Consider the following 15,612-nt stretch of genomic DNA (forward strand, 5'->3'; position numbering starts at 1 on the left):
AAGAATCATGGGAGAACCATCTTTTCCAATGATTAGAACTATTATTGTCTAGAACAAACAAAATAATAGACTTGTTATCACATTTTGATTTGTAGTATACTAAGGTGGGGGAGGAGGGGTAGCATGTCCTTTTAGCCTTGAGATTGGGCTATTCCTCATGTTAAGGTGCACCTTCTGTGTTGAAAATGAGAAGCCTTGTGAGTAGACCCTTGTGTGAATAGTGAGATCCAACATATTTTAAGGTGCATAGCTACTTCTAAAATATTGCAAAAGAACTACATATTGTCAAGTGTGCAAAATATGGTGCAAAACATGCCTTAAAGTCACATGCTCTCGTAGACTATCCCTTGGAGATCAATTTAAGGATAAACCATTTGAATGGTGATTTAGAGAGAGAGAGAGAGAGAGAGAGAGAGAGAGAGAGAGAGAGAGAGAGAGAGAGAGAGATGATGACGACGATAATGATGATGATGAGAATTTTTAACATCACCGCACAAAAGCCAATGTGCCAGCTAATGGTCCACACGGGGCATAGAGAGGATTCAAACCAAGAACTTCTATTATAGGAGCTTGATACACAAACCATTGTGCCAACTTCGTATAGAGAGAGAGAGAGAGAGAGAGAGAGAGAGAGAGAGAGATCTTTACATTTCCCAGTTTAACCCATAATTTCTTCTTTTATATTAATGTATAGCTATAAATTCATATGGTCGTCAAGATAGTGTACAAATGGAGGTGGCAATGATACCACATATATATTCTAGCATGTTGGAGCTACTCATATCTTGAATTTTGAAAATGCATTCAATAATGTCATGACAAGAGTTTTAAAGGTTTCAATATTGATGAGCTTTATTTTTGTAGTGTATATAAAAGGAGAATATGAGAGGAGTGGAGGCTTGCTCATATTGCACCTAGTGCTAGTATATGTTGGAGAGCTTTAAATCATTAAGCTATATGGCAACTAGGGAAGCTTGAGGAGGAGATGGCTAGATGAGTGAGCATGCTGGTGCTCCAGGGGGCCATTGCCTTGGTTTCAACACCTTAGCATCTGACGCTTCTCTTGAGTGGTCGGGGTTTGAGATCTATGGAAGGACCTCTTGGACTCTTTTACCCTTGTCTTTCCACCTTTTTCACCGTGCAAGTTGGTTGGATGTGCTAGCCGACTTGCTATTGCTATTGTTGTATTGTCTTTGTTGTGACAACAAGAGGAGAGGGAAAAGAGGGGCACTGGCTCCCCTCTTTTGGTCTAATGGGTGTTAAATATTGACCTACTATCATGGCATTCTCCTAAAGCAGTTTCAAAATGGGGGGTCATGGATGTGTTCTAGATGCACTTTCCCAATACTTGTGGGGGTTGTATGGTTGTTTGGGCTCTCTATCTCTCTCTTTCACACTCACACACACACACACACACACACACACAAATGCATGCTCTTTCACTCACAAACAAACAAACACACATGCATGTATGGACTTGTGTACATGCACACACTTGCTTCCACCCTCTTTCTCTCACACATACTCTCTCTCTCTCTCTCTTTCCCACACACTCTCACTCTCTCTCTCTCTCTCTCTCTCTCTCTCTCTCTCTCTCTATATATATATATATATATATATATATATAACATGCCATTTTTCCATTTCCAAAAAATGTTGTAGGTTCTGGGTGTCCTAACACTTTCCCAATGCTTGTGAGAGTTCAAATGCTCATTGGACGTTGGGCAATCTCTCTCTCCCTCCCTCTCTCTCTCTCTCACTCACACACACGCACACACACACATACACTCTCTCACTCTCTCTCTCTCTCACACACACACACAATGTGTCCTTCACTTTCCCCCATGCTTGTCAGCTGCACATGGAGCCCCACAGTCTTTTTCCCGCCTGTCCTCTCGTTTCTGTTGCCCAAAGGGCCACCTTCCCTCCCTCTCTCTCCTCTCCCCTCTGGGAAGCCCTCCTTTATTACACCCCTCAAGGCACGCTCTCGTCGTTAATCTCCATAGCTCTCTTTGCACACAACTTTTACCTCCGGCCTTGCCTCATGGAGGACGCTTCGAACACGAGCACCTACTTTCTTGCTCTTGGCCTTACCCTAGCATTGTACCTCACCTTCAAAGTCCTAAGATGCATATGGTGGAGGCCTCTCATGCTCTCAAAAGCTATGGAAAAGCAAGGAATGCGAGGGCCTTCCCCTCTCTTCATGATTGGCAATTACGTTGAGATTATGAAGTTGGAAGAGAATGAGTTGGCCGCCGATATGAACTGCCTTAGGCATGACATCTTGCAAAGAATGCTCCCTTATTACACCAAATGGTCCAAGACCTATGGTATGGGAAATCTTAAACTCGCCCATTTTTAGTGTGCGCTCTAATCTCTTCTTAATTAAGATTAAATTGTACTCTAATCCATTCATTTCTCTGAGATACATGCACTTTCTAAAGCTTTCCCATGCTTTTTGTGCTCTAATCTCCACTGTTTCATACACAATTCCTACTAGATTGTGTGCGTTAATCATAATCTCCATCAGATTGTGTGCTAATCTTAATCTCCACTAGATTGTGTGCGCTAAGCTTAATCTCCACTCTTTCAATTTCTTGCGCTTGGCCTTTTCTTCTTGTGCTTTAATCTTATATGTTTAGATTTGATTGCATTCTAACTCAACCTTTTCGTGAATTAATGCAGACACTAATCTCCACTCTTTCCTACGGCTTGCTCATAATTGCGTGCTTCAATCCTGTAGATTAAACTAAGATTACTGTCTGATTCAAGCATTCCCATGAACTGCATGCAGTAATCTCCAACTCTTTCATTGAGCTATAAGCGCATGAGTGGTGTGCTCCTATAATCTCATAGGTAAAAGATCAGATTCAAGCATTTCCATGAAAATTATGCACGAATCTCCACTATTTTCTTGCGTTCCCATGGAATTCATGCTCTAATACCCTCTATTTTCGTGCATTTCTGTAATCTGCACTATTTTCTAGAGCTTGGGTCGTTAACTAATCTCCACTCTTATATAAGGCTTGCGCATGCATTGTGTGCCCCTAATCTCCACTCCTTGACAAAGCTTCCACGTGAAACAAGTGCATCAATCATAATTATTGTGTGTACTAATCACTTATATGGGACGTTGGCTGCATCAATATTGATTATCTTCGCTAGTTTAATCACAATTAATGTGGGCACTAGTCTACTTAGATATGGGAGGGTGGGGTAAGGTTTAGAACTAATGCACTAAAGCTCGTGAAGTCAGGCTAATTAAGCTAAGTCTTAAGCATAATTGGGTGCACTAATCTACTCAGAGAAGGGAGCTGAGGATGGGTTAAGGTTAAAGCGCGATTGTGTGCACGAAAGATGGAGCTGGGTTAAGATTAAAAAATAACTGTGTGCACTGCGGAGGTGATCAGGGTGGGTTAAGGTTAATAGAGGATGCTAATGCAAGCCTGTATGGTGGTGATGGAGCAGGCAAGAGATTTGTGTTTTGGGAAGCTTCAGAGCCTCGGATTGTGGTGACAGAGCCGGAGCTCATCAGAGAGGTTTTCTCAGCAAAGTGTGCTCTTGCATATGGCAAATCCTTCATCCATCAAAGGTGCTGTGAGCACTTCTTGGGTAAAGGCGTGGTGATGGCCAATGGAGAATCATGGGCTCGCCAACGAAGAATTATCGCACCAGCTTTCCACCTCGATAAGCTCAAGGTGCCTCAGATCATTTCAAATTTTTCTCCCTAATCTGATTGTGTAGTAATTAAATTGACACTGATTATGTAGTAATTAACTTGACACTGATTATGTAGTAATTAAATTGTTGACTTGACACTAATTATGTAGTAATTAAATTGCTAACTTGACACTGATTATGTAGTAATTATGTTAACTTGACACTAATTAAATTATGTTAACTTGACACTGATTATGTGGTAATTAAATTGTTAACTTGGCACTAATTAGGTAGTAATTAAATTTTTAACGTGACACTAATAATGTAGTGCTTTTTTCAGTTGTTTTAATTATCGTTTGTGTTAAGCTCCGATAACTAACATAGATTAATTGTTCATCTTTGGAAATCCTTAACTAAAGTAAGATTAATTATCTCAAGGTGCCACCCATCATTTCAAAATTTTCTCCCTAATCTGAATCTTCTTCAACTTACCTCAACATCTAAGCTAAGATTAGTAGGAAATCTTTGCAAGGGCAAAAATGGGTCCATGGGGTAGATTTATTGAGGCTGTCTAAAGTATATTTAGGAAATCTTTTCGTGAAAAAAATTTGGGCTAAAACATTTGGGTTATCTCGTCTCATGGGGTAGATTTGAGGCTTTCTTAAATTAAATTTACTGACCAAGGTAAATTGCTAAATTTTAGAAGCTAAAGATCTAGATTTTGGCTTTCTAACAAGGTCAAGGTAGATTATGGCTTTCAAAATGGCAGCGAGGTTTTACAAAGTGGCAAGATCTCACCCTTCCAAGAGCTGATTATCCCATAACCACGGTTGCTAGAGGTCATTATTTCTTAATCACGAGCTAATCCACCTCAAATATGAGTCAATTAGCCCAATCATGCATTGTTATCAATTCCCTACTGAATTAATAAGGCTGATTAACTCTTGTATGTTGCCTAATCATGAGGGGTTAGCTTAATTATCCTGATTAAAGCTTTTGCGTGTTGAAGCGTGGGCTTAATTAGCCTGATTAAAGGTGTTGGGTAGTCTTTAATCGTCAAGGGTTAGCTGAAGTAGCCTGACTAAGTGAGATTTTGTGTGTTCCTTAATCATGTGCAAGGTTAGCTTAATTAGTCTGACTAAATCATGGGCTTTCGTGTGCTGCTCAATCAGGGATTAGCGGGAGTGATGACTAAATGCACAGAGCAGCTTTTAAGCAATTGGGAAGCTTTGCTTGGTGCAGATCCAGACAGCAAAGTAGAGATTGAAGTGAACAATCATTTGAGGATGCTCACAGCTGACATTATAGCTTGCACAGAGTTTGGAAGCAGCTATGAGAAGGGCAAGAGAATATTTGAACTGCTCACTTCCCTCCAAAAGCTCACTCTACAATTCGCCCACTTTGTGTGGCTTCCAGGCAGCAGGTAAATCTCTTTTAAATCTAATCTTCATCTGCTAACTAGCGCTTAATCACGGGCGCATATGACGCTTAACGCGCATTGATTAATTAGCTCGCAGATTTCTTGCAACCTTTACAATCTGGTATACTGGTTTTTTTAAAATAACGATTAATTGCAGGAAAATTCTAAATCGCATGCTTAATTAGTCAGATGGCATGCATGACGGCCCATAAATTTGGTTTTAATAACGTAATCGACGCGAAGGTTGCTCCTTCTTTTACTCGTTTGGCGTGCCCAGTAAGAAGCTATGGAAGAATTAGACTGTCATCCTTACTTGATTAGTAAGTGGATTAGTGTAAATACGGATAATTAGTTCCACTCGGGAAATGTATAAGTGGTCTGAAGGTAAAGTTTGAATAAGTGCAAGATTAACTGCAGTCTTGGGATAGTGATTGGGCGGTAATTAGTGGACAAAGAAAGCGCAATCAGCTGTAGCAAGTGGGTTAGGGTGTGATCTATGATTAGTTTTCTTAAAAGCTGAGGTGGCATGCTGTAAAGCGTTTTTAATAATTTCTTATATAAGGACCTTTCCACACCTGGGCGGCCGAAGAAACCCGGCTGAAATCTGAAATTCACACTGAGCCCCCCACACTACATATTTGAAAAAGCCCGGCTTTTTGTCGAATATTCCAAAAAACGATGGAATTTTCCACGCGAAACATTCTTGAGTGAATCTGTTGTAGGGATACCCGTGTTTGAGCCCTTTAGCGGAATATCTTGGCTATAATTTTCGCCGCCCTCATGTGAACGGGGATTTAATTGACAAATGTGAATGGTGGGTGCCAAGATTACTGCCTTATTTCTTTTTTGGTGGTGGCAGGTTTTTGCCCACATCTTGGAACTGGGAGATATGGAGGTTGAAGAGGGAGATGGAGGATCTGTTGAAAGAGATAATACAAGAGAGGAGGGATTTGGTGAGTGTGGGAAGGATAGGGTCATATGGGAAGGATTTACTGGGGCTGATGCTAGCGGAGAGCGAGGGGAGGCCTTGCGACCAGGAGGACAGGGACAAGGACAATAACAACAGCAGCAGCAATAATAATAATAATAGTAATAATAATAATAATAATAGCAATGGGAGTGGGAGTGGGAATGAGAACACTAGTAACACTGGTGTGAAACCGCAAGGGCCGAAGTTCACCACCCAACAGATCATGGACGAGTGTAAAACCTTCTTCTTCGCGGGCCACGAGACCACAGCGGGCTTGCTCACCTGGTCCATGCTGCTCCTGGCTGCCAACCCGGAGTGGCAGGACAAGGCTCGAGAGGAGGTAATGGACGTTCTGGGCGACAGTGGCGACCAACTCCCGGAGGCTGAGACGCTCCACAAGCTCAAAATTGTAAGCACATGCCTACATGTGTTGGGGGTGTGTGTGTGTGTGTCATGCATGCACGTGCCTACGTGTGTGTGGAGGGTCAAAGCATGCACGTGCCTACACATGTGTGTGTGATTACTCATGTGTGGTTTTATTGTTGTTGTTGTTGTTGTTGTAGTTGGGCATGTGTGTGTGATTACTCATGTGTGGTTTTATTGTTGTTGTTGTTGTTGTTGTAGTTGGGCATGATTATCAATGAGACTTTGAGATTGTACCCTCCGGCCATTGTGATAACGAGGTATGCATTGACGGACATGAAGCTAGGCGAGATGTTCATACCTAAGGGCTCTTCTGTGTGGATCCCGGTGCTTGCCCTCCATTTGGAACAAGAGCTTTGGGGAGAGGACGCCCACCAATTCAAACCTCAACGATTTGAACAAGGAGTGGCACGCGCTTGCAAACACCCCCTTGCCTACATGCCCTTTGCATTTGGACCTCGCAATTGTGTGGGCCAAGGCTTTGCCCTCATGGAGGCCAAAATTGTGCTCTCCATGATCCTTCGCAAATTTCATTTCACACTAGCACCCACTTACCACCATGCCCCCGTCACCATGCTTACCTTGAAGCCCAAAAATGGTGCCCAAGTCATCTTGCAAAGAGTCGTCTCTTAATAACCCTAGTTGACACACTCTATCCCTTACACCTCCCCTCTTCAGGGTGACACTCTATCCCTTGCACCTCCCCTGTTGTATAGCTCCACTCCTAATCACCCACCAATGACTACAACTTCTCATGAGGCCCACCCCTTGATTTGCAATGCTTTTGTTTCTATAACAGCTTCCATACCATCCCCCCTACTGATTAATCCTCCTCAACCTTTTTGAAAATGTGCAAAACTTAGTCTCATCACTATCCATCTTTGAATAGCCCCATCCTAGATTAAATTTAAAAACTTTCCACTTCACGTACATCTCAGCACAATTTTGGACCTTCAATGCATGATTAGTGTTGCAAAGTATTTTCAAAATGAGCATATTGTATTGGCATGTTTACTTGTAATATAGAGCAACAATTCATTACTCAAGTTGTTTTGTTTTATATTTTTGAGCTAATGCATGGTTTATTTTGAAATCCTAATCAACTACTCAAGCCCAAAAACTGGGGGCTCATATTGACATAGTTGATTATTCTGCTCTTAAGCAAAAGGGTTTTTCATTGTCAACAATAGCATATATCTAATTATGTACTCCATTACCACATTCTAAAAAAGGGACACTAGTGACCAAATAACCCTCGGAAGAATCTATTTGTTTGTAAATTCAGTTGAAAGAGACGGCATCAAAAGAAGGGTTTTTAATTGATTGGAGCTTTAGCCACATTAGGAAAAAAACAATGTCTCAAAAGGAGGGTTTTTAATTGCTTGGTAGCCACAATACGAAAAAAAACAATGTCACGAAAAAAACATCACAAAAAGGTCCAACGCTTGGATTATACATACCTAGCAAAACATGAAAATCAATGATGTTGAAAAGGAAAATAAAGAGAAGTAGAGCCTTTTAAATTATGGGCATGTACTCCATAAGAATTTATCTCATAATGCAAATTCAAGAGAATTTTCATAAGTGAATCTTCTTTTTAATATTTTACTAATTGAAAAGAACACATGGAATCATGACTTTGCACAAAGCAAGTAGATGAAAATTATTTACTACAAAACATGCTTACTACTATTGAAAAAACTACAAAGTATGCTTACTATCTACTGATGAAAAAACTACCTTTTGAAACAAGTGCTCTTCATTATAGAGATTTATAAATTAAAAAAAATTACCTTTCTAACATGATAAAATTTGGAGAGAGACGATTTTTTTCTAATACATAAGTTAAAAAGCAAGGATTCTACCTAGCATTATAAAGGTATTCAGTTTTGTATTCCTTTAGGGACTTCATTATTCAAGATTATGTAGATAGATTTAACAAAACACTTTGAGGGAAAAGGAGCAAGATCTTTATCCACTTGAGCCTACTATCAAATTAGGATATCCTTACAACCTAGCTAGATAGATAAAAAATCATTTTTGTTCTATCACTCGTATCCCTTTATAAAGTAATTATTTGTACCTTTTGATAAAGATGCATGGTGTGATACACAATGATTGTCATAGCAATCCATGAGTTAAAATGGCATGACTACATGTAAGTCATTGATCTTATTTATTTTGGGTAAGTTAAAACACATAGGCCTTTCCATTTGTCTTGTAAAATTCCATCCTTGAAAACTTTTGTTCACAACAACATAGATTGTAGACATGAGACTTTATTCATATTTTATGTCAAATATTTTGAATCCTTACATGGGAATGACATATCATGATTTAAACTTACATAGCATATGAAATTCATCATTTTTTATGGAGCTTATAATGCAAATTCTACCAAATATGCTTGAAAAATCAATTCTTTTTTGCTATTCCTATGTTCTTCAAAATTTCTCCATAAATTGAATGAGATCCACTCATGATACTCTATTATCCTCATGAAGATAGAGATTTTTTATAGTGGCGTCTTGTGTATTAAGTTTTAGTAACCACCAAAAACTTATATTTTTAATTTAAAAAAAAGAATTAATTTGGGTTCCTCAGATTATTTAAAGGTCTGAATGGAGACTAGATATAGAGAAGTAGCATCACAAACCATTGTTAATGTGTTAGCATATGACATTGAGCATATATTTTCTAATTAAAACAAAAAAGAATCAATTTGGGTTACTCATATGCAAATTTGAAAGGAGACTAGATCTAGAGTATTAGTATCACAAACCATTGTTAACGTATTAGCATATGGCATTGAGCTTATGGGTTGTCCAACTGCCACAATTGAACACCATATCTCATAGATATAAAGAATTACATTGGCAATATTAGGATTGAGTTTTGTTTCTCTATACAACAATATGATAGATACATCATAAACATAAGTAGATGCTTGATTGAAAAATATATAGGTCGTTGAGTGTAGCAACCTATAGGATTGTGAGTGTTTTTTATTTCTAGTAATTATAAATTATAATAGAGAGGTCTTGTCAATTGAATGTTGACAATGTGATGTAAATTCACAACCTTCATTTGGCATTGACCATGCTTCCATATAATAGTAGCATGAAATATTGGTCTATCAAAGATATAAACATCATCAATTAGATCATTTAGGGTGCAAACAAATATAGTATTTCTATAAAGACTTTAGGTGTACATCCACATGTACATTTCAAGGTTCTCTCTTATGAAGCTTCGTTAACCCTTGCTATTTGTCATCATCTGATTAATGTTGGTAATTTATTTCCTAAATAACAACATGTTCAAATGTTTTATGGACATGGTTTGTATGAGCTCTTGATGCATGCAATGGGCATGGTATTTGCAAGACATTCCATAGTTATGCAAGATTGTTAGTACATGCTTATCTATTTTCGTACTTATCTCTGGTGAATGATGATACATGCTTTGATCACACTAGGTATGAACCAATCAGTGTTAGTCTTTGAGATATGTATAGATCAAAAAAGGTTTAAAGCACACTTTGGTGATGGTGCTATTGAAGCATCTTTAATGCTATCTATGAAAATCTAAATGCGATTTTAGTATTAGTTAAAACATATCGAATATTAAAAGTAGATCATTGTTTTCCTTCCATGCTTATCATGATCTAATCAAGAACAAAAAAAGCAATGTCTTGGACACTACTTTTGAGTCAACTTTACTATGCTTTCATCCAAAGGGACTTTTACTTTGATTTCACTCACGTCATCCTTAAGGATTTTGTACTTGACCCAAATTCTTTATCATGAGCTATATAATTAAAGAGATTTCACCATAAAAAGTAGATGAGACCAATTTTATATTATCTGACTAAAGGAATTTAGCCATAAAAAATAGATGAGACATTAACTACAGGTTTCATGTTTATTTGCACTACCCCTTTGTCAACAAAGGGCATGCCTATATGCTTCACACTTATAATTTCTTTAAACAACTAAAGTGTGGTGTTAAAATTTCTTTTTATGTGGGGTCATGTAATGCATACATTTGTTTTCATGTGAAACACGTGGCCCTTTCACATGCATAGTTTGGCTTTTGCCCTAACTTTCATCTATTTGCAAATTGTTAATTTTTCCCTATTTTTCTTACATTCACAAAGTAAAGAGAAGAAGAGCATAGAAAGAAAAACCAAAGTAAAACCATAAATATTAAATTGATATTATTGAGATATAGAGAATGCTAGGGTTTTTATCTTTGATGTTTGTAATACCTATGTCCCTCAAGTTGGACGTGGTAGGAATAGATCTCTCTCTCTCTCTCTCTCTCTCTCTCTCTCTCTCTCTCTCTCTCTCTCTCTCTCTCTCTCTCTCTCTCTCTCTCTCTCTCTCTCTCTCTCTCTCTCTCTCTCTCTCTCTCTCTCTCTCTACACACACACACGCATGCGTACGCACGTGGGTGCACAAACATGTGCATATGTATGTGTATGCATACACATGCACAAACATGTGCATATGTATGTGTATGCATGTGCGTGCACGCACATTTCTCCCTTCCTCCCTCTCCCACTCTCTCTTTCTCTATCTTTTATGTTCTTCTTAACATGTCCTTACCCATGCATGGGCAACAAGGAGCATGTAATCATTTAAAAATTTGCCAACAATGGACATGCCTATATGATTCACACTTATGCTTTCTTTAAACAATTAAAGTGAGGTGTTAAAATTTCTTTTTATATGGGGTCATGTGATGCATGCATTTTTTTTCATGTGAAACACGTGGCCCTTTCACATGCATAGTCTAGCCTTTGCTCTAACTTTCATCTATTTGAAAATTGTTAATTTTTCCCTAATTTTCTTGCATTCATAAAAGTAAAGAGAGGAAGAGTGTAGAAAGAAAAAACAAAAGCAAAACCATAAATATTAAATTAAGATTATTGAGATCTAGTGAATGCTAGTGTTTTCATCTTTGATGTTTGTAATAGCTATGTCCCTCAAGTTGGACGTGGTAGGAATATATATATATATATATATATATATATATATATATATATATATCCACACACACATGTGCACGTAGGTGCACACACACATGTGTATATGTATGTGTATGCATGCACATGCACATGCACACACACATATCTCCCTCCCTCCCTCCCTCCCTCCCACTCTCTCTTTCTCTATCTCTGATGTTCTTCTTAACATGTCCTTACCCACGCATGGGTAAGGAGCATGTAATCAGTTAAAAATGGTATAGAGAGAGAGAGAGAGAGAGAGAGAGAGAGAGAGAGAGAGAGAGAGAGAGAGAGAGAGAACCTTTCACTAGTTTTTTAAATTTTTCCTCTATGTTGTATTATACATACACACACACACACACACACACACACACACACACACACTCCATTTTTTCTCATATGACACATGTAATGGCACAAACTGCTTGATAGCCTATTTTACTAGGGTTCTTTACTTCTGCAACTGTTTCACATTGGACCTATGGGTTGTTGTGACTTTGCCGCGCCTCTGTAGTACAGATATGGGTTTCTATGCCTTTGTACACAATTGTTCATCATAATCTTACAAGGGATGGTGGTGGGCAGTAACATTCTTGTGGCACTTGTTGCTATGATGAAGATGGAATATTCCTTCGCTTTGCCTCAGTCATGACCCATATATTAGAATGGAGGTGGGTTCTTTTACTTACTTAGCATGTATGATTTCTTATATTGAGCATTACATGCAATGTCTCTCACCCTTGCCTCTGCAAGGAATCCTTTTGCCCAGATACACAAGTACTTAAGAACAACACTGTTTTTTTCATACCTAAATAAGCTGGGATTTTGCAAGTTATTAAGCTAATCTAGGGAAATATATTCATGGGCATCATTATGTGTTTTAGCTCTGAATATTGCTAGATCAGAGCTTTGTTTTAGTTGTTCGACGTGGTAAAAATGAAAGAGTGTTGCTTTGAACTATGAATACACATGGTTATGAAGATGGGTTCATTCTGGCCATGATTATCACTCTGTTTAGACTACATCTACTATACAGATGGTTATGAGTTACCCAACCCAAGGCACACAGCAGATTTACAACTATCCTCTAAATCTCTGTTGATACAGTCTGACACCTTACCCTCCTCAACTTGAATTAGCTAATCCTCTAAAATGTCTTCTTAGGTCAGATATGACTCTAAACAATCCTGATCTTCAACCCTACCTTAGCTGACGTTCTTTGATAACCTGTTGACCTAAACTGACCCCAGATAACTCTCAAGCTGACCACTACCTGATTGTAATCTGATTCAGCTAACTACTAGGCTCTATCAGATTTTCTAGACCCTCAGATTTTCCTCCAACACTAGCAATCTGTAATCTTCAAATCTCTAGCTCTAGGACCCTACTGAATATGTCAGTTGTCCTCTACTAACTCTTAGTTGACTCAGGTTTGACTAAATTGTTTCATCTGATTGAACTTCAAAAGTCCTTACCTATGTGTCCTTTGACACTCACAGCACTTCAAACACTTCAGATCCTACAAAGATTGAACACTACAGTCTCTTACCTCACTTTAGCTGACCTTTGAATCTCTACTATACAATCCGACACCTTACACTCCTTAACTTGAATTAGCTGATCCTCTAAAATGTCTTCTTAGGTCAGATATGATTCTGAACAACCCTGATCTTCAACCCTATCTCCTCAGCTGACCTTCTCTGATAACCTACCAACCTAAACTGACCCTAGCTGACTCTCAACTGACCACTACTACCTGACTGTAATCTGATTTAGCTAACTGTTGTGCTGACCTCTATCAGATTCTTGTCCTCTAGACCATGAGATTTTCCTCTAGAACCAACAATATTCAATCCCCAAATCTCTAGCTCTAGGACCCTATTGAATATGTCAGTTGTCCCCTCTACTGACTCTTATTTGACTTAGGTCTAACTAAACGAATTCAGTTGATTCAGATATCCTTACCTTTGTGTCCTTTAACACTCACATATCTTCATACACTTTAGAGCCTACAAAGATTGAACACTACAGTCTCTTACCTCACCTTAGCTAACCTTCAGCTATCCTCTGAATCTCTGCAGATATAGTTCGACACCTTACCCTCCTCAACTTGAATCAGATGATCCTCTAAAATCTCTTCTTAGGTCAGATATGACTCTGAACAACTCTGATCTTCAACCCTGTCTCCTCAGTTGACCTTCTCTAATAACCTGTTGACCTAAACTGACTCTCAGCTGACCACTACCTGATTGTAATCTAATTCAACCAACTACTCTGCTAACCTCTATATGATTCTTGTCCTCTAGACCCTCAGATTTTCCTCCAGAACTAGCAATCTTCAATCCTCAAATCTCTAGCTCTAGGACCATTCTACTGAATATGTCAGTTGTCCTCTATTGACTCTTATTTGACTCAAGTCTGACTAAACTGATCTAGTTGATTCAACTGATTCAGTTCTCCTTACCTCTGTATCCTTTGACACTCACAAACCTTCAAACACTTCAGATCCTACAAAGATTGAACACTACAGTCTTTTACCTCACTTTAGCTGACCTTCAGCTATGATGACTTCCTGAGTCCTATATGGTTTAACTCGTTGATCTAACTTAGATCTTTCTACTTATATATCCTTTAAGGCTTAAAAACCTTCCAAAAACCTTAGATCTCACAAAGATTTAGCCATATAACCCCTAAACTGACATCAACTATCTTCCAATTGACTATGTTTGATATCCTTCAGCCCACAAACTGTTTGACTGACTTAGACTAACTTCTGATTGTCAAACCAGACCCAAAATAGCTTCCTCTCAACCCAAAAAGACTGACTCTATTCTTTCACACCCTCAACTGACGGGTTCTGACACTCACCTAACCTTGTCAAACGGACACTGATGACTCTCAACTGATGCTACTTGGGCTATTGGCTATTTCAAACTCTGGTTATGAATTACATACCATAGAAAGCAACATTTTTAGGTGACTTATAATGGGGCTAGCCATTGTCTAAATTTTTTATAATATAAGTTTCATACACAGTAATTAAACATGGTGACTAGCTGTAGGAACTTGGTTTGGTGCTACTTGGGCTATTGGCTGAAGTATTGGTTATGCTGTTGATTACTTGGGCTATTGGGTGAAATAATGGTTATGCTGCTAGGTGTTGATTATAGAATTTTTTTTATCAAAACTATAATACTGTAGTAGATGGGGCTACTGACCTTGGCTTAAAACTTGGTAATAGGTTAAATAAAATCTATATGGACTTGTTTTCAGCTCTGTATATAAAAATTATGCTGACTGCTGGACCGAATGAGCAGAGTTTCCATATGATGGTTGGTCTTAAAATAACAAATCTTGAAAGCATTATGATGCTACTCTACACCATGAACATAACCTCTAAAGTAATTGACTGGGCTATACCATGAACATAACCTCTAAAGTAATTTAGACTGGGCTATTTTGGCTTCTAACCTTTAATTGAACATTGGGTAACTATATAGGGAGACCTGCATTGATGGTTTTCCTCTACATAACCATCACAAGCTACATGTGCATGGCACCATAATTAGGGGTTTGGCTTGCTGATTGGGTTGGTCCCATTTGCTATGTTCAGTACTATGACTTGTTTTATATTTAGAGCACATACATCTTTATGAACTCTACAAGGTGTTACTCCTGATAAATAGCTCATCAAAATTTAATTATAGGCTGGGATGGCTGGATATCTTGGTCTACTCTGACTGAGAGGGACTACTCTCCCCTTGTACTAATTGTTATATGCACATTATGTGTGCATATACTAGGAAGCTAACCCACATTAGGCTTGTGAGCATGGGAGCATGGGAACAAGCTCTAGTGGGAGCATGGGTTAGGACTAACCTTAAGGGTTAAGGTTAGGGTCAAGCATCCAAGGGTCACACATGGGAAATGGAGAGTCAAGAGTCACTTGAGGGCTCTCCTATATAATAGGGGCATGGGGCACACTCAAGGGAGGCTTGGGCTTGGGGGCTTGGAGGCCAAGGCTATGTTATGTTCTCTTGTGTAGAGGATCATAACTACTCTCCTACCATTTCACACTATAGCTACATGCTACTGGATTAGAGTTATACCTCTTGATGGTATGGGACA

General features: G+C 38.7%; 1 protein-coding gene across 2 annotated transcripts; it reads left to right on the top strand.

The window, feature by feature from the left end:
* The first annotated feature begins 1,846 nt into the window (after nt 1–1,846).
* LOC147626286 (cytokinin hydroxylase-like) lies at nt 1,847–7,519 on the top strand. Of its 2 annotated transcripts, none has more exons than XM_086816434.1 (5): nt 1,847–2,330; nt 3,469–3,698; nt 4,833–5,083; nt 5,940–6,459; nt 6,675–7,519. In XM_086816434.1, the coding sequence occupies exons 1-5, from the start codon at nt 1,862–1,864 to the stop codon at nt 7,104–7,106; spliced, it is 1,902 nt and encodes a 633-aa protein (XP_086672560.1). In that variant the 5' UTR covers nt 1,847–1,861; the 3' UTR covers nt 7,107–7,519. The 2 variants fall into 2 exon arrangements, with proteins under 2 accessions (XP_086672560.1, XP_086672561.1); XM_086816435.1 differs by having other exon boundaries at nt 1,996–2,856.
* The last annotated feature ends 8,093 nt before the right edge of the window (nt 7,520–15,612 follow it).

This window comes from Cibotium barometz, chromosome 22 (genome assembly GCF_041138505.1).
Source record: "Cibotium barometz isolate CiBa-2024 chromosome 22, ASM4113850v1, whole genome shotgun sequence".
NCBI lineage: Eukaryota > Viridiplantae > Streptophyta > Polypodiopsida > Cyatheales > Cibotiaceae > Cibotium > Cibotium barometz.